The sequence below is a fragment of the Poeciliopsis prolifica genome, unplaced genomic scaffold, assembly GCF_027474105.1.
Source record: "Poeciliopsis prolifica strain line A6 unplaced genomic scaffold, Auburn_PproV2 SCAFFOLD027, whole genome shotgun sequence".
Taxonomy (NCBI): Eukaryota; Metazoa; Chordata; class Actinopteri; order Cyprinodontiformes; family Poeciliidae; genus Poeciliopsis; species Poeciliopsis prolifica.
The window spans coordinates 2,440,163-2,466,982 of NW_026562402.1; the positions used below are offsets into that span (position 1 = coordinate 2,440,163).

General features: G+C 40.0%; 1 protein-coding gene and 1 long non-coding RNA gene across 2 annotated transcripts in view; both read left to right on the forward strand.

Moving 5' to 3' along the window:
• The first annotated feature begins 2,454 nt into the window (after positions 1–2,454).
• The window catches only part of LOC129371613 (uncharacterized), a 31,482-nt gene continuing 7,116 nt past the window's right edge, over positions 2,455–26,820 (forward strand). Inside the window, exons 1-13 of the mRNA XM_055048302.1 lie at positions 2,455–2,521; positions 2,776–2,811; positions 2,903–3,214; positions 14,493–14,801; positions 15,079–15,390; positions 16,449–16,757; positions 16,910–17,221; positions 17,381–17,689; positions 19,590–19,874; positions 21,048–21,335; positions 21,497–21,778; positions 23,451–23,774; positions 24,760–24,894. Coding sequence (XP_054904277.1) covers positions 2,482–2,521; positions 2,776–2,811; positions 2,903–3,214; positions 14,493–14,801; positions 15,079–15,390; positions 16,449–16,757; positions 16,910–17,221; positions 17,381–17,689; positions 19,590–19,874; positions 21,048–21,335; positions 21,497–21,778; positions 23,451–23,774; positions 24,760–24,894 — 3,253 coding nt within the window. The 5' untranslated portion in view covers positions 2,455–2,481. The remainder of the gene's footprint in view (positions 2,522–2,775; positions 2,812–2,902; positions 3,215–14,492; positions 14,802–15,078; positions 15,391–16,448; positions 16,758–16,909; positions 17,222–17,380; positions 17,690–19,589; positions 19,875–21,047; positions 21,336–21,496; positions 21,779–23,450; positions 23,775–24,759; positions 24,895–26,820) is intronic.
• On the forward strand, positions 3,326–13,358 carry LOC129371740 (uncharacterized). Its single transcript, XR_008607189.1, has 4 exons — positions 3,326–3,755; positions 4,287–4,446; positions 12,254–12,343; positions 12,830–13,358. It is a non-coding gene; the product is annotated as an uncharacterized LOC129371740 (long non-coding RNA).

A 26,820-nucleotide genomic window follows, 5' to 3' on the forward strand; every position in this document is an offset into this window, starting at 1 on the left:
CTCTCCAGGCAGATGTTGCAGATTTGCAACAGCTTAATGCTACTTTGCTAGTCTTTGCAAGTAATTTGAGCCTGAGAGGGTTAAAAAAGTATTGCATGTCTGTTTTTCTCCTGCTTCTAACATTTGCAACAACTATGCATGTTGTTAAGTACGGAGAAAAGAAGATGGCTTTGTGCTTAATTAAGGTTTGTTGGGACGCTCAACTTTCTCACCTGGTAGTTTCCCTCCTCCTGTGTATTTATTGCTTTTCAGGAACAAATTGTTCATTGTAAATTTGATGGGATTTATCCCAAAACTTGGCAGAACAAACCAGGGTGACCATTTACAAGCAGTCAAAAGTTGTAATCCATGTTCATGGGAGGTTGACATGCTTGCTCAGCTGTGACTTCAGTTTGCCGTTAGCTTTTGAGGCAGGGATTGTTGATGTGTCATTCTGAATTCCTCTAAATTGAGGATCTGAAACTATTTTCTCATGCTTCTTGATAAATGCAAGAAAATTGTGAAACTGAGCTCTGATTTCCCATATGTCGTAAGGACCTCTGTTTCAATAATTTTATGTGTTCATTGGCACATCAAATGTTTCCTTAAAATTATGAAATCCACAGTAGTAAAAGAGATTCCACTTGCAACATCTTTGCGTCTTCATTGTGTAATGAAGAGACCTTCATTACTGAATTAATTTATTCAATGTATTGTATAGCACTGTAAAAACATTTGCACTTTCTCACTATGCACTTTATTTAGCACTGCACGTTTAAAATAGATCTATAAATTAATAACATTTTGCACTCAGGAAGTTTTAATTGTATTTATTGAGTATTTTAGGTATTAGTGTGTAGCCTTTGTTCTGGGCTCTGCACAGCTGCTCCTCATTGGCCAGTGGAGGTGGTTGACTGTGAAGAAAGGATAATTGATACTCAGAGCAATGAGCTATTGGTAGATAAAACTAAGTAAATGGTGTGCATAATTTATTAGGTGTGGAATGTGCTAATATAGTGACTCACCTGTCTTTTCTGTGTCCTCTCAGGATGTTTGGACAAATATTGTCCTAAGGGGCTGGACAATGATATAGTTTGTATTGTTTCATGGTGTACTGTTTTATGGTGTTTTAGTAAGGGTAAGGATAAAACATAAAAAAATATTTATAAAAAGGAAGTTGATGTGTTTATAGTAAAATGTATTTTATTCAATTAAGTGGAACAGGGTAAGATGGAACTACCTTATGAATTTTCAGATTGTTTTATCTGTCACAGCTGGGACTATTTAAGATTGCAATTTTCACCTGTGAGACAGATATTGAGACATTGAGATTTGTGAGACCAAGAGTGTGACTTATTGTTTGTGATGCTGGGAGGAATAAACCTGCTGTTCCACCTAAACTCTGCTTGATATCATCTATCTGCACTGAAAAATCCAGCCGTAAAAGGCCAACCTGTTACACATTGCAATGGACGACCGGGCTAATGCCTTTTCAATGAAAGCAGCTGGGACGTTTCATCCAAGGTGTTCTTTGAACAACTGTTTTGCTTTTACATACCTGGTCATGCAGCTACATGTTAACACTGTGCACCAGGCCTGTTAACCATCCAAATAATACAGCAGTCACTTCTGTTACTCTTTTCATCGACTCCTTGTTTATACACTCCGATGAAGGAAATGCACTGAAGAGGGTTTTGTCTTTGCATAGCAGTAAAAACATCTTCAAAGTCTTTCTTGAATTGTGTGACGAAAGATCCAGAAGTTGTGTTGTTTGTGGAGTCAGACTCTGACTCTTTAGTTGAGATAGGACCACTATCAATACGTTACTCACTGTTTCCCCTTTTTCCCTTCACTGTTTTATTGAGATGAAATGCAACTGTGGCTTTTTGGCTTTCCTTTTGATCAAATGATTTTGATAACACTTTTAGATTTACTTGGAAACTCAGAAGCTTGTCAAATTGCTAAATTTGCATTCGTGGCAGAAAGCAAAGCTTTAAGCGCAAGTCATTCTCTCTTCCTTGATGATGTTTGTTCATGTTCCTCCAAACCATGAGAAACATGGTTTGGAGGAAAAAAAACAAGAGAAGCATGGTCTGGAGGAACATGATTTCCTCTGTAGCAGTTGGAACTGCTACAGAGGAAATAATGCAGATTCTTTTGCCTTTCTGACAGATTAACAATTCCAAGAAACTGAATTACTGAGAGCCAATATCAGCTCTAAAAACACAAAACTTCATAACCAGATAACCATTCTCTCTATAAAAATTTCAACTAAAGTAATTATAAAACTATCTTTAAATGAAATCTTAAAGGAGGATCAGGTTAATCTGCTGTTATGACAACATGGACAATGTTACTACTTAAAGAAGTTTTTTCCTGAGCTGAGTAACTTTTAAAAAAACACACATATGTAAAGAGGAAGTGTCTCAGGAATGGACTCAGTGGGAAACCAAATGTGTTTCTGAACACCAGTTGAAGAACACAGTGAAGCTACATGCAGCTATGTGGAACAAAAAGCTTCAATTTTTTACAGGCTTTTTTTGTAAGTTCATATTTTCATTATTATCAATAGTATTTGTTTTATCACTTTCATGATAAACAGAGAAGTACGCAGCCCCCGAGGGGACATGGGGAATTTTTTTGTCTTTTGCGTCCCCCTGTAAAACAAAAGGTTTTGCGAGGGGACCCAAAAGAAAAAAAAATCTCCATGTCCCCTCGGGGGCTCCGTAGATAAGCAATGTCATAGTTTACATGAATTCTGTTAAGAAAATAACAGTCCAAGTGTTTATCTTACAGTTGTGCTTGTTTTGACTTCATCGGCATTCATTAGAGGTCAGATTTTCTTTTCTATTTCCATAGTACATAAAAGTATTTTACTCTTATCAGAACATTAACATCATCATATTCAATTTTGTTCTTATAGGTCAGGTCAGGTTGGCAGGTTCTGGATCAACTCGGTGCTCTGGAAGGGTTGAAATTTTCTATGGATATGCCTGGGGAACGGTTTGTGATGACGGCTGGGACATGACTGATGCTGAAGTGGTTTGTAAACAGCTGGGCTGTGGTACAGCACTCAGTGCACCAGGTTCTGCTCACTTTGGTCAAGGAGATGGACAAATCTTGCTTGATGAAGTTCGGTGCTCAGGAAATGAAAGCTCTCTAACCAGCTGTAGACACAACGGTTATTGGACACATGGCTGTAGTCATAGTGAGGATGCTGGTGTGATCTGTTCAGGTAAAGGAAAAATGATTTACAAATATTTAAATGTTCAGTTTTAAATATTCAGACATTTTAGTCAGTAAAGATTTTTGACTGAAAGCATTTGAACACAAAATATAGGTAGAGCTTATGTGTGGTGTGTTCACTGATTCTCATAATCAGCAGATTCCTCTGTGAATCTCAGACATTTTCTTGAATACAGTGCTGGTTTAGTTTGCATGAGTTTGATTATTTCTTTTATAGCAGCCACTATGTCTACACTGTAAAATGTAATAGTATATCTTACTCTAAAAGAAAATTCACCTTAACTCATTCTAGCTTACTCTGTTGACTATACTAACTTAAAATTAGCAAAGACAACTTTTTACTGAGGCAAGTTATCAAACTCATCAGCACCAAGTAACCCGAACTTGGAGTTATGAGTGAGCAAGTCGCATCTGCATAACCAGCAGAAAACTCCGCATCATTCGGCAGCTCTCGTTGAACGCACATGCGCAGTTAAAGAAGTACCAAACTGTCAACAATACGGCGGTTGCTGCAGCCAAGTTTTGTCAAGGTAAGTTCCACTGGTTTTTAGCAAACTTATATTTGTTATATCTGCCGTATAATTCATCCGTAAGTCCAGGTTTTGAGGTTAACTTTATGTGTAATGATTTAGCGATGGTTTGCCTGGGACTAACTTTAGTCTAAAATATTATGTTTATTTAGTAGCAACAAAATGGAGCGGCAGAGAGAAAAGCTGTCCGGGGCGCAAAATAAAAAAAAAAGGAAAAGGGATAAAGATAAAGATGTTGGCGGGATAAAAAAAGCTAACTTTCCACCACCTTTCAGTGTGGTGGAAAGTTAGTAGGCTTTCCACCACACTGAGAGGCTTTTTTCTTTCTTTCTTATCAAGTTCACTGCAAGTGGTAGTATTAATAATACCCAACCCGTGCCCAACTGAGATAGCAAAATATAAGTGAATCAACGTTGCAATATCTCTAGTTAACTTACAGAATTAGTTTCAGTGTCCTGCTAGTGAAAAGTAGTCCTGAGAGGTCCAACATCTCTATATGTTAAATATTAATTTGTCATACGTTTCTTTCAGATTCTGGCAGGGTTCTGTCGCTTGTTGATCAAAAACCTGGATTCAAAATTGTTCACACAACTTGACAAATGCACCCCTCGCTTCTTTGAGATTTTCAAGAGCAAGGGGGGAAGTGTTGGCCAGAAACCTCAGATGTATCTGTAACAAGTCAGACCCGAAGGTGAGTTTCTCAGATACAAAGTCATTATTTTATTTATGTAGTTGAGTCTGCTCTTAATTTGTAGGATAGTTTAAAGGCACTGTTCAGGTTTGTCACTGCTCTCAACCTGGAGTGTCGGTCAGAACACTACTTAGACTAGATTCAGTTCAGGACCAGATGTGATGCAGCAGGTGGAAGAAGGAAGACATGAGGCAGGATCCCTTTTACTTTCTGTATTCCAAGTCGGGTCACAGATCTTAGTCCAACAAGAGTAATTGGCATCAAGGTGTATTTGGTGGGTGTGGGTGAGTGCTTCAGGTATGTGTGTAGGTGTGTGTGGTCTCCTAGAATAAACAGAAATACAGAAATAAATTTCAGGTGTTCTATCATTACACATTACACCATACTATTACACCTTAGATAAACTAAGAAGGAAATAGATAAAGCCTAAACAAGCTTAACATCAGAATCACTATTCATAAGCGAACTAAAACAAATGAACTATTATCAATGCTTGTGCGCCTGTCAAGTACATCGCACAGCGCTCTACAACACACATATAGCCGATAGCTCGGACCTAACGGTAAATAACGGTAAAGGAATAAACTTCAAATCACTCATTTAACTTCAGTAAACAATCAAATATCGTAACTTACTTGTCAATAACGCACACTTATAAGGCGATCACACATATTCTGCTCCTCTCATGTATCAGCACAGTGGCTCTGTTACCCCACCTCCCCCTGCAATATCAGGAACGGTTCTCTTTCTTACGGCGATGTGATGACGTCATCGCCGCCCCAACTACAGTATGCCCTAAGTGGCAAAAGTAACGCCGAACAGAAATCACTACGAACATTAGTAATTAACAAACTTAGATTATTTAAGGGGTCTTTTGAACAGCTGCCCCCAAATGTGTACAATACATTTGCTCAAACAAAAGACTAGGTAGGGCGACCTTGCACCTGAGGGTCACTGTCCTCTTGAGGTATGGCAGGGAGGATCACCAGCCGGGCCACAGGTCGAGTGAAGTTCTGTCCTTAGTCTTCACATCTGCTGACCTGATGTGTCCATCAGGACTGGGGTGAACCTTGATGATGCGTCCCGTGGGCCAGAGAGCCCTAGGCAGATGAGGATCCACGATCATGGCGACCATCCCTTCTCTGATGTCAACTGCAGAGGTTTGCCATTTCTGGCGTGTCTGAAGTCCAGGTAGATATAGACGAACAAACCGGGCCCAAAAATGGTCAGCGAGCACTTGGGCATGCCTCCACTGTCGACAACTCAAAAGTTCATCTTTGGAGTAAACCACCTGCGGCAGCGAACCATCTGGCTGCCCCATAAGCAAGCAGTTTGGTGTCACAGGATCTGGATCTCTTACATCGGATGAGACGTAGCCCAGCGGCTTTGAGTTGAGAATCCCCTCTACTTCTACAAGTACTGTACGAAGGACCTCTTCTGTGATGGGCTGTGCTCCGACTGTAGCATACAGTGCTGACTTCACAGAGCGGATTTCACGCTCCCACACCCCTCCAAAGTGAGGAGCTGCAGGAGGATTGAAGTGGAACTGAAGTGTGGGAGTCTGAGCAGAAAAAGCTATGTCTGAAAATGCTTCCCTCAACTCAGCATTACCTCTAAAATTGGTGCCCTGGTCTGAATAAAGCTCAGCTGGTGTTCCTCTTCGTGAAATAAACCGCCGCAGAGCCATCAAAAAGGAGTCTGTGTTGATGGAGGTCAGTACATCCAGATGTACAGCTCTGACAGTCATACACTTAAATATTATTCCCCATCTCTTTTCCAAACTGCGGCCCATTTTAACTTCAAAGGGACCAAAGCAGTCAGTTCCACTGGAATAGAAGGCTGGTTTGAAGAGGTGGAGTCGGGCCAAAGGCAGGTCCGCCATTTTAGGGACAGTAGGTCTCGCCCTCCATCTTTGACATTCTACACAGGTTCTTTGAAAGCGCCAAATTGTTTCTCTACCTTTAAGGATCCAATAATGGCACCGGAGTTGTGCAAAAACTCGTTCTGGTCCGGGATGCCGCAGTCGACGGTCACAGTCCTGAATGAGCAGCTTGGTCACTGGATGAGAGGGATCAAGTACCAGTGGGTGAAGGTTGCAGAAGGTTAAGTCTTCAGCACGACGTAGACGGCCACCCACTCTTATCAGTTCTCCACTTTCATCCAGCTCTGGAGACAATGTTAGGAGACGACTACTCCATTGAACTGGTTTCCCTGCTTTCAGAAGGTGAAATTCCTCTGGGAAACTCTCTTTTTGAGTTCTCTTGATGAGAAGCATCAAGAGAGCATCAAGAGAGTACTCTTGATGCTTCTCATCATTTGCCGCCCCCTGAAGTTTCTGTACGGTTACATCCAGAAGTTCATGCCAGGTATCATACTGACTAATGTAGGTTAGGGAGGCAGAGGTCATGGCACAAAAGGTTGACCTGCGAAGCTCAGATGCATCTGGGGAGATTTCAGAGTTATCAGATGGGTCTTTAGGCCATTGGTCTTGCGGTAGGTATAGGATGGGAGGACCTTGACTCCATCGGTTTGGTCTTGCTAACTCCTGCAGGGTTTTGCCACGTGTTATGTTATCAGCAGGATTTTGGGCAGATTCCACATAACGCCAGCTCTGCAGATGGGTCAACTCCTGGATCTCAGCAATGCGCGTGCCCACAAAGACTTTGTAGCGGCAGGATTCAGTTCGCAGCCAGGTCAGCACAGTGGTAGAGTCTGTCCACATCACTGTCTTCTCAATGTGCAGAGAGAGCTCACCCTCAAGAAGCTTAGAAAGCTGGGCTTGCAGAAGCGCTGCACATAGCTCCAGTCTTGGAATGGAGTGAAGGCATTTGGGAGCTACTCTGGAGAGAGCCATAACAAAGGACACATATGGCTTGATCATTCTCTCCAGTCATTCTAAGATATGCCACAGCACCATAAGCCTGCTCTGACGCATCACAGAACACATGCAGCTCTCTGCTTGTCACCTCCCAGGCTACATCAGTGGGCAGGTATGGTCTGGGTAAACGGATTTCAGAAAGGAACTGCAGCTCCCGTTCCCAGATATCCCACTGTTGACGGAGGTCAGGTGGCAGCTGGGGGTCATCCCAGCCCCGATCCTTGTCCCACATACGTCTGACCAACATCTTAGCTCTGGTGGTGTATGGTAGTATAAACTCCAGTGGATCATACTGACTGGCCAGTACTCTGTAGATGATGCGCATGGTAGGAGCCTCATATTGGACTGGACGGTGCTTATAGCCAAGCATGTCTGAAGCGAAGTGCCAGCTAAGGCCCAGGGTTGATTCCGGGATCTCCGTCTTACTCTCTGCAAGCCAGAGCTCAGCACTGTCTGACCGATCTTCTTCTGGTAGGTGACTGATGGCACATGACTCGTTGCTGGCCCATTGCCGAAGGACAAATCCTGCTGATGACAATAGAGTTCTAAGTTGGTTCACCAGTTCTCTGGCCTCTGTGGCTTTTGGCACACTGTGTAGACAGTTATCCACATAAAAACATTTCTCTATGGAAGTTCTCACCTCCTCTCCTGGCTGACTGTGGTCTTTTGCATGGTATTGCAGAGCAAATGTGGCACAACATGGGCTGCAGGTGATGCCAAACGGTAACACCTGCCACTCGTACACTGCAGGTGGTTCCTCATGTTGTAAGTTACGCCACAGGAAGCGCAGAAGAGGCCAATCTTCGTATAGTAAGAGGACCTGGTGGAACATGGCTTTGATATCCCCACTTACTGCCCCGGCATGCTCATGGAACCTTAAAAGGACCCCGAGCAGAGAGGAACCAAGGTTGCGGCCAGGTAGGAGATAATCATTCAGGGTTTGACCTTTGTGCTGAAAGGAACAGTTAAACACTAGTCTATGCTTTCCATTTTTGGCTAACGAGGTGGTGAGGAATATACCACGCTTCATCTCCTTTCTTTAGCTCTTTAACTTCCACTCTAGGCACATATCCAGCCTTTATTAGTTTGTCTATCTCTGACTGGTAAATCTCAGCTTTCTTTGGGTCTTTGCGAAGCCTCTTCTCAACTCCTCTCAGGCTCGGCATGACAGCCTCAGGTGTGGCCTGCAGGAGAGGCATGTCTTTGCATCGCAGCAGTGGGGTGGCACAGTGGAAAATGCCATCGACTTCCACTCGGGCTGTTTTAGCCTCTAAAAGGTTCAGAGCTTGATTATCTTGCTTGGATCGGGTCACAACTTTATCATTCCTAAGGGGGATAATATCTGTTTTCCAGAGCTTCTGGAAAACAGAAGCACATGTCTCATTAGCTCATTCACTTGAGGGGGTATGGAGGTGACTAAACACTGCTGTGACCTTTCCCCTTGGTGTAGGATGCTGGAGGGGACCTTGTAGCGTCCATCCCAACCTGGTGTGGACAGCAGCTGGGTCTCCTGGTGGACCAAGTCGCACAGGTTCTGTAGGAGTAACGAGATGTGGGTGATCGCTGCCTATCAGGAGCAGAGGTTTTATCTTCTTAAAGGGCTGGATTGGCAAGCCAGTCAGATGCTTGTATTTCTTCATGTGGGAGTCAACAGGGTAAGTATGATCTGCTAGGTCGATACATTCAGTGGTGAAGGCATTACGGATGCGATATTGAGTCCTCTGCTTGGTTCTGGGGGATATAATGAAGGAGACACAGGATCCATTAAGTGTCTGAACATCTTGTCTGATGGTACATAGAGGCAAAGTCTCTGGTGTGCCCTGAAGTCCCAGTTTTTGAGCTGCTGAAGGCAGGAGCATACTTCTTTCGGAACCATCATCTAAGATTGCATAGGTTTCCAGAGTTTTGGCACCATGACGAAGGAGAACAGGAACAACTTTCAACAAAACTCTGCTACCTTCTGTTGGTCGATCAAGATACAACACCCCTGTCGGGTTCTCACTTGGAGTTTGGCTGGGTGATGCTGGCAAGGGCCCCTTTGCTGGACCTGTGTTAACATCATGTAAGTGTCTGCCCTGACACAGGTTACAAGACTTCTTCAGGATGCACTGTGCAGCATGATGGGCACATGCACAGCGCCAACATCTTCTGTTGGTCTTTATCCAATCTGCCAGCTGTTCCTTTGTCAGTTGTCTTACTGGTGCACATTGACTCAGCTGGTGCTCTTTAACATCGCAAAAGGCACAATAAGGGGGTCGTTTGGCTTTTGTCGGTGAACTACTTGGGGGTTTAATGCCTTGAGATAAACTGTCCGCACCATGGAGCACAGCAACTGACCATTTCCTGAATCTTCCTTCTCCTTTCATGCCGCTTTGTTTCTCCTTTAAACCTCTGGCAGGTAGTTGACCATCATAATCTTGACACCAAGACTCATATTTCAGCCAGTCAGACAAATCGATAAGGTTGTGGTTAAGTCCAGACTGCTTAAACATGCATCTGCGGAAATCCGCTCGCTGCTCACGGGGTAACTTACTAAGCAGGAAAGCAACATGTGAGCCGCAATAGAGCTCCATCTCTCCCTCAGGGCGAAGTGTCTTTAGCAGGCCCACCAGTGACTGGATCTGGAGAGAAAACTTCTCAAAGGCGACAACATCACCACGTCTGATGTCAGGTGAGTCCATCACAGTGGCAATTCTCCTTAGAGCCAGTTGGTGAGGCTGTTCAAACTTCTCATTTAAGGCCATCATGGTGTCTGTGAAGGTAGGCTTCCGCTACCAGTTTGGCATCCTCCAACTTTAGATGGTCCACTAAAACTTGATATTTGAAGAGCTCTGGGCTGTCAGGTGGTAGTAAGTTCTCTAGAGCCATCTTCAGGTGTGCAAATTCAACAGGGTCTCTGTGAAATAGGTTAGGGATGGTGGGACGAGGACCATGATAGGCTGTCTCTGAGCTGAAACTCTGATAGGGTGGCCTAGGATTTGGAGCAGTTGCTTGGGGAACACGAGGAGTGTGCAGGAGAGGTGCTTGCTGTATTGGTTGCTGAGGGGGACTAGCTGGAATGCTCGTGGGCATGTAATTGGTGGAGCTAAATCCCAGAGTGAAAGTAGCTGACAGATGTGCTGATGCATGCTGCAGTGAAGTTATAAGTGGAGCCTGACTGCTGGGTTGATAATTGTTCCTTCTCTGGTGATGACATAAGGCCATTTGTGTTGCTGGTTGAGCCAAAGGCTGACTGCGTTGGGTTAGCAGAGCTTCACCTTTCAAAATCTGAAGCTCACTCATCATTTTGTCCAGGCGCTCCAGGACCGGCGTTTCCTCCTCATCCTCAGTCATCCAAACTGGTGGAGGTGGCAGTGGCCACTCTTCATCCTCATTATTGACAGGTGAGTCAGGCAGCTGGACACATGCTGCTCCTTTAAGCTGTTCCTGCTGAGCCTCATGAGCAGCATTCATTATCTGAACCCAATCAGTCTGTATAGCTCTTAAATGTGCCAAGTCTGCTGAAATGCGCTGCTGTGACTGCTGAAGGAGGAACCTTTCATGCTGGAGGTCTTCTAACTCTGATCTTAGAGCCATGGCTTCAGTTGAGGTGGGAGGTAAGAGACTGTGAGGGGTAGGCTGTCTCCATAACCTTGCTGGTCTTCCTTCTGACACTAGCAATTGAGCTAACTGCTCCTCTTTGATCCACAGCTGACTGTCTCCTGGATCATGTGTGATAGGTTCGCTGAGAACCCATGCCTCCATGGCTGTTGGAGAAGCATATGATGAGGTAAGTGGAGTATTCTCGGCCAGTCCCTCCTGTGTAGCCATCCTTCCTCTCTCCACTCTGTGTTGGTAAGAGTTGAGACCGTTGAAATCAAGCTGATAATATTCATAACTTTGGGGGGGGGACGGATCTGACGTTTAGGACGTGCTCCACTTCTGTGGTCCTGATTTCCATCCATTTTACTAGGGTAAGGCAGTGACTCCGGCTCGAAGGACCATTAATGTAGTTGAGTCTGCTCTTAATTTGTAGGATAGTTTAAAGGCACTGTTCAGGTTTGTCACTGCTCTCAACCTGGAGTGTCGGTCAGAACACTACTTAGACTGGATTCAGTTCAGGACCAGATGTGATGCAGCAGGTGGAAGAAGGAAGACATGAGGCAGGATCCCTTTTACTTTCTGTATTCCAAGTCGGGTCACAGATCTTAGTCCAACAAGAGTAATTGGCATCAAGGTGTATTTGGTGGGTGTGGGTGAGTGCTTCAGGTATGTGTGTAGGTGTGTGTGGTCTCCTAGAATAAACAGAAACACAGAAATAAATTTCAGGTGTTCTATCATTACACATCACTATTACACCTTAGATAAACTAAGAAGGAAATAGATAAAGCCTAAACAAGCTTAACATCAGAATCACTATTCATAAGCGAACTAAAACAAATGAACTATTATCAATGCCTGTGCGCCTGTCAAGTACATCGCACAGCGCTCTACAACACACATATAGCCGATAGCTCGGACCTAACGGTAAATAACGGTAAAGGAATAAACTTCAAATCACTCATTTAACTTCAGTAAACAATCAAATATCGTAACTTACTTGTCAATAACGCACACTTATAAGGCGATCACACATATTCTGCCCCTCTCATGTATCAGCACAGTGGCTCTGTTACCCCACCTCCCCCTGCAATATCAGGAACGGTTCTCTTTCTTATGGCGATGTGATGACGTCATCGCCGCCACAACTACGGTATGCCCTAAGTGGCAAAAGTAACGCTGAACAGAAATCACTACGAACATTAGTAATTAACAAACTTAGATTATTTAAGGGGTCTTTTGAACAATTATCATGTTGGGAACAAAATACACAACCCCACTGTGTATGCAGAGCTGTTACTTGATTCTTCTTTACCACAGGAGTGATGTGTGTTTGATATGATTTTTCAGAGTACAGATTTTAGTGCGACGCGAACAGCAGTGCTCCGTGGCCTTCCTGTGATCCTTGGAGATGGGAACACAGACTTCAAGACATGATTTGTAGGTCATCTTTATTATATTTTTATAATTCCACACCGCAGTATGTCCCACTCAATTCTGCTCCTTATGTGACTTTGATAGCTTTAGTTTTAGTTACTGTTCTTTCACTCAGCCTGAACCAGTGCTACTGTACTTCTTACATGATGCACTGATGAAATATCCTCAATCAAAACACTTTTAGTGGTTCTCTGCTGTCTTTCGAAAGGTTTCAGTTGCAGTTCTCTAACGTCACACCATGTGAAACCCAAATGTCATCAAGAACAAAAACTGTACAATGAATTTCACTTTGCTGATGAAGTGCAACATGTAAAAATGTTATGAAATTTCCCTTCCAACATCATCAACACTTATTTATCACTGACACTCTTGGGAAATGCGCTCGCTGTACTGTCATAGAAGGCTGATGATGAGTGGACTGCCATAGGTGGGACAGCTGTAAAGTGTTACATTGTTATATAATTGTGGTGTTGCTTCTATTGTTGTTAGGATTGCGAAGACCCAGACATGTCTTACACCCCCATTGGGATCCTGGCCATCATTCCTGAGGACAGGCAGGCCTCCCCTGACTCCCTGCACCTTGAGTCTTCATCCATCATTTTGGAAGGAAGTCTTGTCATAAATGACCTTGGAAATCTTCCACATGCTATGTGCTTGCTGTTTGAACTTATTTATGCTTTGAATTTGGAGTACACTCAACAAGTACACCTTTGATTTCATCCAAAGGGTGTTTCTCTCACTTGGACATAAATCCCTAAAACCAAAAATACAATCATTCAAAAATATTCTGATGCAATGAGTGAATGTGATGTGACATTATGGATCAACGTTGATACCTTTACCCTTATTGTAAAAGTGATTTTTATTTCTTGTTTGATTCTCTTTGAATTGTTTCGATTCATTTTGAAGCCTGAGGGTCATTTGAAGGATTCAATATGAGATTGAAGGCTGCCCTAGAAAAAACGTTTATGGAAAACTTTGTTTCCAGGTTAGTGTGTCTGTAACCACACTTGAGAACCCTGTATTTAACGTAAACTTGTTTAATTATTAAACATTTTTTTTCCATTCAAACTGTTGTCTGTTGACTCTTCGTTTCAATAACTTAACACTTTTGGTTCTTCTTACTTGAACATATCAAGGCAATCGGTTTCCTGATATTTTGCAAGTAATGTGAACGCTTTAATGTGTAAGCATAATTTATTTTTTTATGCGTACTGCTTAACTGACATAACACACATGGAAGTAGTCATAATTGACATTTTATAGTCAACCTTACTAATGATTTTGAGTTACCCATACTCAAGTTTACTGCCATTACATGAGTTGTCTAAACATAGTTGTTTATAGCTATAACACCTTAAAATGAATTAGCTACTTTATTTGGAGATTTTGAGGCAATCGGTTTCCTAAAAGTAAAGTGAACTTATTACATTTTACAGTGTAGTTCTTTATTAGATGCTTGTGCTCTGTACCCTGTAAAATGTTCAATATAGCAGAATAAATCCATCCATCCATCCATGTGTTCATTCATTAGTAAATAATGCAGAATTATTGGCTTTCTCATATCTTCCAGATGAATGTGTAACACCTGTTGATTCTCCAAAGTCATGTTGTCATGCACCTGTATAGTTAAGCCTTTATGATAGGAATCACATTTGTTGATGTTCGGTTAATAAATTAGGTTTAATAAGTATTTCTTAACTTCTCCATTTCCTTTTCCATTCTATGAAAGCAGCAATTTTGAACTTAGTCTTTCAAACAAAGCTGTTGTGTGTTGATGCCATTATTTCTAAAGGTAGTCACATTAAACCTCTGATTTTTTTCTTTGTTTTTATTGTTGAGTCGTTAGATTTAAACCAGCTAAGCAACTGGTACAAAATGCACAACAGAAAGATTGTATAGCAGGCTGTGTAACACAGACATAAATTGCATTTGACTAAATCTTTGGCTTGAATATTAATGTAATTGCCCATGTACTGTGTTTCAGTACATGTCAGGGTTAATAGGTTCTGTGCTCCAAATTTGAATGAATGTTCATAACTAAGGTAGAGCAAAGCAGGTTACAAAGAGAAGACACCAATAGTAATGTCTTTAATTTGCTATTTTTCTTTGTAAAGAATAATGTTATAGTTTCTCTGTTTCCTGTAACCAGAATATGCGATCAGATTGACTGGATCAACTTCCTGCTCTGGAAGAGTTGAGATCAACCATGACGGCCAATGGGGAACAGTGTGTGATGATGGCTGGGATCTAACTGATGCTCAGGTGGTCTGCAGACAGTTATCCTGTGGTTCAGCATTAAATACCACTTCATCAGCAGTTTTTGGTGAAGGAACTGGTCAAATCTGGCTTGATGAAGTGAACTGTACAGGAAGTGAAAGTACTCTAATCAACTGTCAAAATTCAGGGTTTGGGACACACAAGTGTAAACACAATGAGGTTGCTGGTGTGGTCTGCTCAGGTGAGATAAAACTGAAATAACACATTTTTTTAAAGTTCACACACATTAGCCAGTATTGGTTTTGTCAGAAAGCATTTAAACAAAATAAAAGGTGCCGCTTATGTATAGTTTGTTCGCTGTTCAAAAAATGATTTGAATATCCAATCAGGACTATTAGAAAAACAGCTCATTCTCACAATAGGCTAATTTCTCAGTGTTTTCTATTTCCTTACTGTATAAAAGTATTTCATTCTCATGGGGACATTGACATAAATATGGTGAATTTTATTTCCTGAAGGTCCGGTCAGGTTGGCAGGTTCTGGATCAACTCTGTGCTCTGGAAGAGTTGAAGTTCACTATAGAGATACCTGGGGAACGGTCTGTGATGACGGCTGGGACATGACTGATGCTGAAGTGGTTTGTAAACAGCTGGGCTGTGGTACAGCTCTCGATGTAGTTGGTTCTGCTCGCTTTGGTAAAGGATTTGGAAAAATCTGGCTCAATGATGTTCAGTGCTCAGGAGATGAAAGCTCCCTAACCAGCTGTAGACACAACGGTTATGGGAGACATAACTGTGGTCATAGTGAGGATGCTGGTGTGATCTGTTCAGGTAAAGAAAAAATTATTTACAAATATTTAAATGTTCAATTTTGAATCTTCAGGCATATTAGGCAGTATAGATTTTTGACTGAAAGCATTTGAACACAAAATATAGGTAGAGCTTATGTGTCGTGTGTTCACTGATTCTCATGATCAGCAGATTCCTCTGTGAATCTTGAATACAGTGCTGGTTTAGTTTGCATGGGTTTTATTATTTCTTCCATAGCAGACACTATGTGTAGTTCTTTATTAGATGCTTGTGCTCTGTACCCTGTAAAATGTTCAATATAGGAGAATAAATCCATCCATCCATCCATCCATCCATCCATCCATCCATCCATCCATCCATCCATCCATCCATCCATCCATCCATCCATCCATCCATCCATCCATCCATCCATCCATCCATCCATCCATCCATCCATCCATCCATCCATCCATCCATCCATCCATAAATAATGCAGAATTATTGGCTTTTTCATATCTTCCAGATGAATGTGTAACACCTGTTGATTCTCCAAAGTCATGTTGTCATGCACCTGTATAGTTAAGCCTTTATGATAGGAATCACATTTGTTGATGTTCGGTTAATAAAATAGGTTTAATAAGTATTTCTTAGCTTCTCCATTTCTTTTCCATTCTATGAAAGCAGCAATTTTGAACTTAGTCTTTCAAACAAAGCTGTTGTGTGTTGATGCCATTATTTCTAAAGGTAGTCACATTAAACCTCTGATTTTTTTCTTTGTTTTTATTGTTGAGTCGTTAGATTTAAACCAGCTAAGCAACTGGTACAAAATACACAACAGAAAGATTGTATAGCAGGCTGTGTAACACAGACATAAATTGCATTTGACTAAATCTTTGGCTTGAATATTAATGTAATTGACCATGTACTGTGTTTCAGTACATGTCAGGGTTAATAGGTTCTGTGCTCCAAATTTGAATGAATGTTCATAACTAAGGTAGAGCAAAGCAGGTTACAAGAGAAGACACCAATAGTAATGTCTTTAATTTGCTATTTTTCTTTGTAAAGAATAATGTTATAGTTTCTCTGTTTCCTGTAACCAGAATATGCGATCAGATTGACTGGATCAACTTCCTGCTCTGGAAGAGTTGAGATCAACCATGACGGCCAATGGGGAACAGTGTGTGATGATGGCTGGGATCTAACTGATGCTCAGGTGGTCTGCAGACAGTTATCCTGTGGTTCAGCATTAAATACCACTTCATCAGCAGTTTTTGGTGAAGGAACTGGTCAAATCTGGCTTGATGAAGTGAACTGTACAGGAAGTGAAAGTACTCTAATCAACTGTCAAAATTCAGGGTTTGGGACACACAAGTGTAAACACAATGAGGTTGCTGGTGTGGTCTGCTCAGGTGAGAAAAAACTGAAATAACACATTTTTTTAAAGTTCAGCTCATTCTCACAATAGGCTAATTTCTCAGTGTTTTCTATTCCCTTACTGTATAAAAGTATTTCAATCTCATTGGGACATTGACATAAATATGGTGAATTTTATTTCCTGAAGGTCCGGTCAGGTTGGCAGGTCCTGGATCAACTCTGTGCTCTGGAAGAGTTGAAGTTCACTATAGAGATACCTGGGGAACGGTCTGTGATGATTACTGGAGCACAGTTGATGCTAATGTGGTTTGCAGACAGCTGGACTGTGGTACAGCACTCAATGCAACGGGTTCTGCATACTTTGGTCAAGGAGATGGAAAAATCTTGCTTGATGATGTTGAATGCTCAGGAAATGAAAGTTCTCTAACCAGCTGTGGACACAGAGGTTATGAGAGCCATAACTGTGGTCATAGTGAGGATGCTGGTGTGATCTGTTCAGGTACAAAAAAAGATGCATATCTAATAGCTTTTAAGTGTTCAGTTTTAAATGTTCAGACATATTAGCCAGTTTTGTTTTTGGCTTAAAGCATTTAAACACAAAGTGAAAGGGAGTGCTTATGTATGCTATGTTCACTGATCAGTAAATTATTGTTAATAGACTCTGTTATCAGATTGACTGGATCAACTTCCTGCTCTGGAAGAGTTGAGATCAACCATGACGGCCAATGGGGAACAGTGTGTGATGATGGCTGGGATCTAACTGATGCTCAGGTGGTCTGCAGACAGTTATCCTGTGGTTCAGCATTAAGTACAACTTCATCAGCTGCTTCTCGTGAAGGAACTGGTCAAATTTGGCTTGACCATGTGAACTGTACAGGAAGTGAAAGCGCTCTAACCAACTGTCAGCATGCAGGGTTTGGGACACACAAGTGTAAACACAACGAGGATGCTGGCGTGGTCTGCTCAGGTGAGAAAAGTTTAATTTCACTGAATCCTGAAACAGAAAAATGCTGAAATTATCATAAGTGAAGGGAAAACTCTCAGGACTTTGATTCAAAATCAATTAAAAGCACATCTGACAAAAAAGACATGCAAGAGTATACAGTCAGTGAATATAACTAACACTGTGTTCAATGTTGGCTTGTTGATATATATAGAAGGATTATATATTTCATAGACATATGTGTGAGTAACTTGACTGCAGAAAGAACTGGGCTGGCTTTGAACGCTCACTAGTTGCTTTCATCTTGTTGTTTTACTTGCTGCTTTAACATTAGCTCGCATGTTGTCTACAACTGTTCATCACATCATAATAGCATAAGTTATGCTACCATATTGACGTCAGTAGTCAGCACGTATAGTCCACAGACGGTTGACTCTTCATACTCTATGGTACTGATTGTCTAATAGTCTGGTGACAAATTCCTTCATATCCTACAGAAAAGGGTTGGTTTTTTTCTGTAGAACCAGCCCTAGATAACTAGATGTCTATTTTTTTATGATCTAGTTTGTTGGATTTTTATTCGTTATCACACTGCTTTTATTTAGGGTCTGTCCTGACCCTGGTTCTGGGTTAGGACAGACCCAGAACCAGAACAAAATATGGAGAAACAACATTCAGCTTCTATGCACTACAAATCTGGAATAAACTTCCAGGAAACTGCAAAACAGCCATAACACTGAGTTCCCTTGAATCTAGACTAAAAACTCAGTTGTTTAGCGTTGCTTTTGAAAGATAATCATAAAATATTAATCAATAATCTGATGTGCAATGATGACAAAATATGATGCTGTTGACTGTGTGCTCTATGATTTGTATTTTTGGGTTTTTATAATGTAAAGCATTTTGAAAGGTGCTTTGCAAATAAAATTTGATTCGTAGTATTTTAGCTAACTCTATTTGTATATCTAATTTTAAATTTAATCTAGGGCTTTGCACATTGAGTGGAGTATGTCACATAGGTCGACATGCTAGTGATAGTCAAAAATGCTATTATTAGCAGTTTAGCTATCTTTAACGTTGAGCTAATTTCAACTTTTACATGCAGTTTTTCACACTACATGGAGTGTGTTCCTGTAGTTCAACATGCTACAGCTAGCATAGATGCTATTATTGGTATTTTGTCTGGCTTTACCTTTTTAGCTAATTTGAACGTTTTCTTGGGTTTTTCATTTTACTGTAGGTCAACTTGCTAGTGATAGCTTACATGCTGTAATTAGTATGTCAGCTAGCTTTGACTTTTTCACTGATTGTGCCTTATAAATTGCTATGACCTTGTAGTTTAGCTTAGAAAGCAGTGTTTTGCACTGATTTCTAATCATGTTTGGGTTTCGTTTTTGCATTGACTTAAAAGTTTTCACTCTTCAACAGTTTTTCTATATGTGTTTTGCAAAGTGTTGCTATGCTCTGCTGCTTCTTCCCTTGACTCATATGTCTGCATGTCTTCTGCAGTTGAGATCAAATGATTCTTATTATGTTAATGTTCTGATTTTCTCTGAAAAAAGCATACACTTGATTGAACTCACCTGGTTTACATGCCATTGATCAACTCTCCATGTATCAGCTCCCTGGTTTTCAGGGTCAGACTATTCCATGTCCTAGTCCGGAGATGGGCAATTCTTGTCCTCAAGGGGTCAGTTTCCTGAGAGTTTAAGATGTGTCCTTGATCAAAAACACCTCAATAAAATGTCTGAATAATGTCACTATGCAGATGATTATTTAGCAGGTCTCTGGTTCTCCAATATCATATTTTTATTTAATTCATCTATACTGGGATACATCTAAAAGTTACAGAACACTAGCCCCCAAGGACTGGAGTCCCCAATTTATGTTCTAAATCTCATCTTAACTACTTTCTATTTTCCAGCGAATTTTCCACAGCCCAGGATCTCTATTAGCCCTGCTTCTGTGGTCAGCTGGGGTCAGGAAGTCAACATCACTTGTTATATTACAGCTGCTCCTTTAAATGGAACATTTATCCTCCGACAGACTTCAGGATCATTCAGAATGACTCAGTCATCAGATTCCAACTCTGCCACCTTCAACATCCCTAAAGTGGCCATCGATCATCATGGAGAATTTCAGTGTCAGTTCGAGAAAAGGTTGTCTAACCAAACATTATCCTTCCTCAGTAACTCTGTTAGTCTTACAGGTAAGACTAAATAAACTGCATATCTAGTGAAACTTCAGCAGTACAGAAATGTATTCTCTATTTGTTTTGAGAACAGAATCAAATAATTCATTAGTCTCCCAAAAGCTCTGGGAACATTAATGATGGCTGCGTTTCACAAAATATTATAAATCTCTAATGAATGACTCAGCAATCTTTACCATCCCAAGAGACATTTTTACTCTCTGTCTCGGTAAATAAAACATTTTAAAACTCATCAACTTTGTCTGACCTTTTAAATAAAAGACAACTTATATTTTTTTTATAAATATGTACTCAAGCAAGTTTATCACTTTTATAGAAATAGATTTTCATTGCTATAGTTACATTTTTAAATGAAGAGAGACGTAACAGTTTTGACAAAACAGGACAGAAACATTTTCTTTCATGAGATGTTGATATTTTTGAAAAGTGATGTAAGAGAAACCCCATCGTTTCCTACCTAATGCTAAGAAAATTAGAGCAAACGATTATTGATTAGTTTCATTCTTTTGTGGATATGCAATGCAATTATTTTATGAAAACTCTAAAATATGCTCCAAACTTCCAGCTGTCATTATATTAATCTTTGAAAAACATTAGTTGTTTTTTTTTCTTCTTCTTCTTTACTCTGTTACTCAGAATCAATGTGGGATTTCCAAACTGACAGTAGAGTCCTGAGGTTGCATGCTCTTGCTTAATAAACTCTTATTCTTACATCTTACCTGGATTATTTCAGATTTTATTTAATCTTTCTTTCCACATATTTTGGATAGGGCTTGGTCCCATCTGATTGACAAAAATCTATAATTAAACCCATCCCAAATTCTCAAACTGCTGATCCTGAAACACCTATGAATTACAAGGGCATTAGTTTACTTAGCTGTGTTTACTACAGTGTTCTTAATGAAAGGGTTTAGACAGAAAAAAGCCTATTTTATTTATTGGATGAGAATAAAATGTGTTATTTATATGTGTTAAGTATTTTTTTGTTTCGCCACAGTTTATTTTGAAGCCCTGGCACCTTAAAAAGAAGATGCTTTTTGTTTAAAGACTATTTATGTCTGTCCGCTTGTTTGAATATGTTTTATTGTCTTGTAAGCCTGGATAAGGACTGGGCACCTGTAAGGTTGTATGACACATACAATAAAGACCACGACTACTCCTGTCTTTCAGTGAGACTTCCAAAGCCCAGCATCTCTTTGAGGACGGATGATGAGGTCACCTGGGGTCAACAACTCAGCATCACTTGTTCTGTTGAAGCTAAACCTTTCAATGGAACATTTATCCTCCGACAGACTTCAAGATCATTCAGAATGACTGAGCCATCAGTTTCCTCCTCTGCTACCTTCAACATCTTAAAAGTGACTCTGGATCATGATGGAGAATTCATGTGTCAGTATGTGAAAAGGATGTCAAACCAAACATTGACCTCTGACGAGAGTGACTTTGTTCGTCTTAGAGGTAAGATAAATTCATTCATATAAAAATGCAATGAAAATCAAAATATTTTTTTTTGGTTTTAGAAAAAAATTCAAGTCAATAAATCCCATTATCCATGGGTCCCTAAATATCTGGCGATATTCAGGAAAGATAAATTTCAGTAACAAAATCCTCTTTTTCAGTGAACCTTCCCAAGCCCCGCATCTCTATTAGCCCTGCTGCTGAGGTCACCTGGGGTCAGCAAGTTACCATCACTTGTTCTATTGTAACTCCACAATTTTCTTTTGGAACCATTACTCTCCAAAAGACTTCAGGTTCATTCAGAATGACTCAGTACACACCTTCCACCATTTCTATCTTCAAAATCCAAAATGCGACCCTGGATCATGATGGAGAATTCCTGTGTCAGTATCGGTCAAGGCAAAGATTCTCCTCTAGCCGCAGTGACCCCATTCATCTTACTGGTAAGATTAAATAAATTGAGTAAACAATGACAAGTCAGAAGTGTAAAGATCTTTTTTTTTTTTCAAATTTACTCTAGTTATGAGAAAAGCATGCCAGCCCATTGAGTTCAATCATCCATCTCTGTCCTAAGAATTACAGAAACATTCAGAAAAACTAAACTTGATTAGAAATCACTTCTTAATGGGTTCCAAGCCCAATTCAGCAAGTCCGCTGGCATCCTGATCCTCTACATGGCACCTAGAGGACAACTCCAAGGGCCCCTGACTGACAGGTGGCCCCTGTCTATTTCTTATAGAAATAGAAAAAATTGGGGGTCCTGTCAATAAATCAAATAGTGCTATAAAATTGTTTTATCCATATTTGCACTGAGCACCCCCCTGGATCTGCATGAGATGATTTGTTTCTGCTTACTTCAAAAAGAACAATATGAATCATGTCTCTTTGCACATACTATATGTGAAGATTTTAAAATAATAATAATAAAAAAATGCTCACCTATACTTTTAATAATTCTGACATAAATTTACAAAAACAAAAGTAAACATTTCAGAAATCATTAAAACATTACCATATTATTCCGAGATTATCTGGCCTACATGTAGAATAATATGGGTGTTTTATCAGATTAATATATTCGATGGTTTTTCAAAGAAAAGTTAACAGCTGTTTTAAAACATAAGACCCAAAATAGTAAATTATTCAAAACCTATGGTGCGGGATTTTTGAACAAGACTGAATGAAACTGAACACATTGTGATAAAGTCTCATCCCCTCTTTTTCATTATTCAATGGTTTATAGGCATTTTCCAAATAAAACATACATGAACAATTCACATCCAACATTATAAAAATTAAGTAAAAATTTTGCTTAGGAGCTCTGTTTCTATTAGACATTTTATCCTAGCTATTTTGTCCAAGCACTTTCTGTATTTTTGTCTTTATATAATCTGAGGAGATATGTCAATTTTACCATGATGTAGAGTTCTTCTGTCATCCTAATCCACTGTTCGTGATAAGAGGGTCCACCTTTCTCCATGTCCTCCAAATAGCTTTCTTGGTAGAAATTAACATCATCTTAATCAGATACCTGTCCTTTACTTTTACATTTTCTTTGATATTGTTATAATTACACAGAAGTCGTATCATACTGCTCACAGGAATATCATATCCCAAAATAATCTTTACAGCTGGCGAAAAGCTTTGCCTTTCATTGGCTACTCTGGGCTTGGAACACTGATTATATGAAATGTTACAAAGTCTAAGGCAGGGGTCTGCCTTCGAGAATCTAATTACTGTGCATTGAAGTCAAGTGTGCCTCCCCTTATGTGTTTTTACTGCATGACTTTTAACTCTCCAAACAAAACATTCCCAGAATTCATTCAAGGCAGCAAGTTCTTGACTCTGTTCCCTTTGTGTTCATAAAGCAGGACAACAGCTCTTCTACTTGTCACACAGTTATTGACAGAATCCTCATTAAAAGTGAAAGTGTTTTTTTTTAATTTTTTTTTATTTGTTTGTTAGAGAATCTCAGTTACAAATAAAACTGTAATATTTTCAAGCAAACCTCATTCATTTGCATCATAAAGCCTAACTGGATAGCCATAAAATATATATATATTTTCTTTTTTTTATAGTGTATATTCACAAGATTGTATTTTTCTTTACCCACAGTGAATCTGTCCAGACCCATCATTTCCCTGACATCCCCAGTTGGAGGGTTGGTCTGGGGTCCAGGAGGAGCAGAGGTTACCAAAGGTTACGGCTTCTCCTTCATTTGCTCCATTGACCCCAGATTTCCTCAGGGAGATTTCTCTCTCATCTTCTCTGGATCCAACATCAGAGAAACCAGGCCAGCAGTCAAAAACTCGGCCTCCTTTAACTTCCCAGCTGCTGAGTTTGAACACCAGGGCAACTACAGCTGTGTGTATGAGGTTACCATGGCTACACAGAGGTTCGGTTCTGCTGAGGCAGAACCCATTAGTCTGGTTCTTAAATGTAAGTAACAATAGAATTTAAATCTAAAAAAAATGATTTAAATTACATAGTGTGTTGGGATGCTGTGGTGGCACAGGGGCTTAGCACAATCCACATGGCCTTAAACCTGGTCGTGGTTGTTGCAGGTTAGATTCCCAGGCTGGCTACTTTTGCTGCATGTCTTCACCTCTCCCATTTTACCCACTTTCCTGTCAATTCACTATCAAATAAAGGGCACCAGAGATAATAAAACCTTTAAAAACAAAATGACATACTGCGTATTCCTGTTCTCTGTCAAAGCTAGGTAAACAAGCCAAACCAGAAACAATATGTCTGTTTTCAAATGATGATTTCAGTTACGAAAAGAAATATACAAACCATGTATCTGCCTTTTAAAAAAAATTAATTTCTCCCATAACCTAAGAACTGCTTGTATCATAAAATGTGGTCTTGTGTTTTGCTTTATTTGCACTTTTGTCAGTCTTTTTGAATCCCATGTTTTCTTTCAAGTTAAGATTCCCCCAGAAAACTTGCAAAGCCCGGTGGCCGGGGTGCTGAGGCGGTATTGAAAGATGTTAAGTTGACAGGAAATGTAAAAATGTTACTCGGTTATTAAATGTTACTGGAAAACATCATCAGTGAAATCCCATTTAAAACCACAACTAGTCTTAAAAACGTGTAATCAAAAAATGCAATTAAAATGAATATCAATTATTTGCATTTCTTTGTAATTCCATAAGGCCCCCAGGGCTTCAGGGGCCTCATATTTTAACAGTGTTTTAACCAGGAAGGTGGTGCCGGTCGGTTTGACTAGTTTTTTCTAAAGTAAATCTTTGCTTGAAAATTACTTTTATTCAAGTAAAAAAAAATATATATATATATGAAAATGTATTGCTTTTAAGCAGCTCAGCAGATCATCAACTCATTTCAGTAGAACATGTCCGGTTTCAGGAGTTGGAATGTTTCGAGCAATGTAAACACTTTGACCAAGCGTTTTCTCTCCCAGCCTCTTCACTGCTGCTGGTTTCCTCAGTCTCCAGTGGAATCCTGCTGCTGGTCCTGCTGGTGTCTCTAGCAGTCTGTCTGGGCTGCAGGAGGAAACTTTGCTCTAAACGGCCCAAACCGTCTGGCCAGAACCAAAGTCTGTAATCAAGAAATACGAGTTTTGCATTTAAAATGAACTAATTGCTATTCTGCAGTTTATTCATAAGTTCTTTTGTTTCTCTTTGTTTCAGTATCTTTCCGGCACTTAATCACAAAAGACGACGAGAACGATTATAATGACTAGCAAAAATATTGATGTCAAGCAGACCCTGATCTAAGACGATTCAGTGGAGTAGAGATAAAAGAAGCAAAACAAAGATCTGAAGAAGATGAAGAAAGCACTGAAGATGAAGATGATGATTGTGTGAATGTTGATATGAATTATAAAATAGCTATTTAGTTTAAAAAAAATGAAAATTTAACATAGATTACATGTTTGATCTGCAGTGAAGTACATTATGGCATGTTTACATAAGTTTTGGCAGAGAAGACCTGCAAGGGCTAAACACTATCAGAATCGCTAACATATGTCTGCAACCTAAAGTGTAATTATTACCTGATTAAAGTTTTGTAATTCACATCCAATAGTGTTATTTTTTAAATCGTTTCTCTTGGCTGAGCATTTGGTAATATTCATATTTTATATGAATACCAAAATATCTTAATTTTCACATGAATATTTTAAAAACATAATGACAGGAGCAGACTGGGTTGAGCTCTCCATAAGCAAACAGGTTTTGTCTTCTGCCATGATTTGTCTGGAAGATCCGTGAGCAGAAAAGTGACTCTCATGTCGACTCTTTATTCACTTTCTGATTGCTTAAACCCGGCTACCACATTGTCTGACGGGCAATGCATTTAACCTATCTAGGAGACATTTCTGCATCTTTTCCAGAACTTGAGTTTCTTAAGTTGGCGGGAAAAACTAAGCTTTTAGTATTAAACCCAGTACATTTATATTAGGCCAGTAGAGCTTCACTGCTGCCTCAAACTGATTCTGATCCAGCCAGCCTTCCAGTCTGGACATCACTTGAGAGGTCATGATTTACAGCATGTATGATTTGCTTATAGGGAGACCTACTAGTAGAGATTCTCCATAAATATTTGGGCGGGTATTGGGGGAAATTTTCTGACCACAGAGTCAAACAGCTTCAATACAAGCACGAGGTCCCCTCTGCTTATAATTGTAATATTAAAGACACACATATATTTAATATTTATTATATTAAAGACATATCATATCTCATCTGCTATGTGTAATTCAGCAGGCTTATGCCAATTCAGGGAGAGTTAAACTCACATAATTGAAAAATACAAAGTTTACACTGACAAGGAGTCACTTAGTTTACACAGACGTTCTGTTTTTGAAATTTTTAACAACCTTTCGATTGCTGCAGAACCCAACGCTGTTGATGTTTTTGAGAACTTGATAAGATCAGACAATAAAAGGCAACTGTGATCATGCATCACAATAATATTACTAAATTGTGAAACTGTTCTCAACTGTATGCAAGCAAGCATTGATCAAACATACAGACATTTCATAAATTATATGACTGAAATTTTCCTTTGTGAGCAATTCCATCACCAAGTGAAAGACATTATATATATATATATATATATATATATATATATATATATATATATATATATATATATATATATATATATATATATATATATATATATATATATATATATATATATATATATATATATATATATATATATATAAAATAAAAAAATTCCCTTCTCACCCACCGCGGGTGGTTCTTATCCTCTGAGCTTGGGTCCTCTACCAGAGGCCTGGGAGCTTGAGGGTCCTGCAGTATCTTGGCTGTGCCAAGGACTGCACATTTCTGGACTGAGATGTCTGATGTTGTTCCTGGGATCTGTTGTAGCCACTGCTCCAGTTTGGGGGTTACTGCCCCGAGGGCCCCGATGACCACAGGCACCACTGTGGTCTTCACCTTCCAGGCCCTCTCCAGTTCCTCCCTGAGGCCCTGGTATTTCTCCAGTTTCT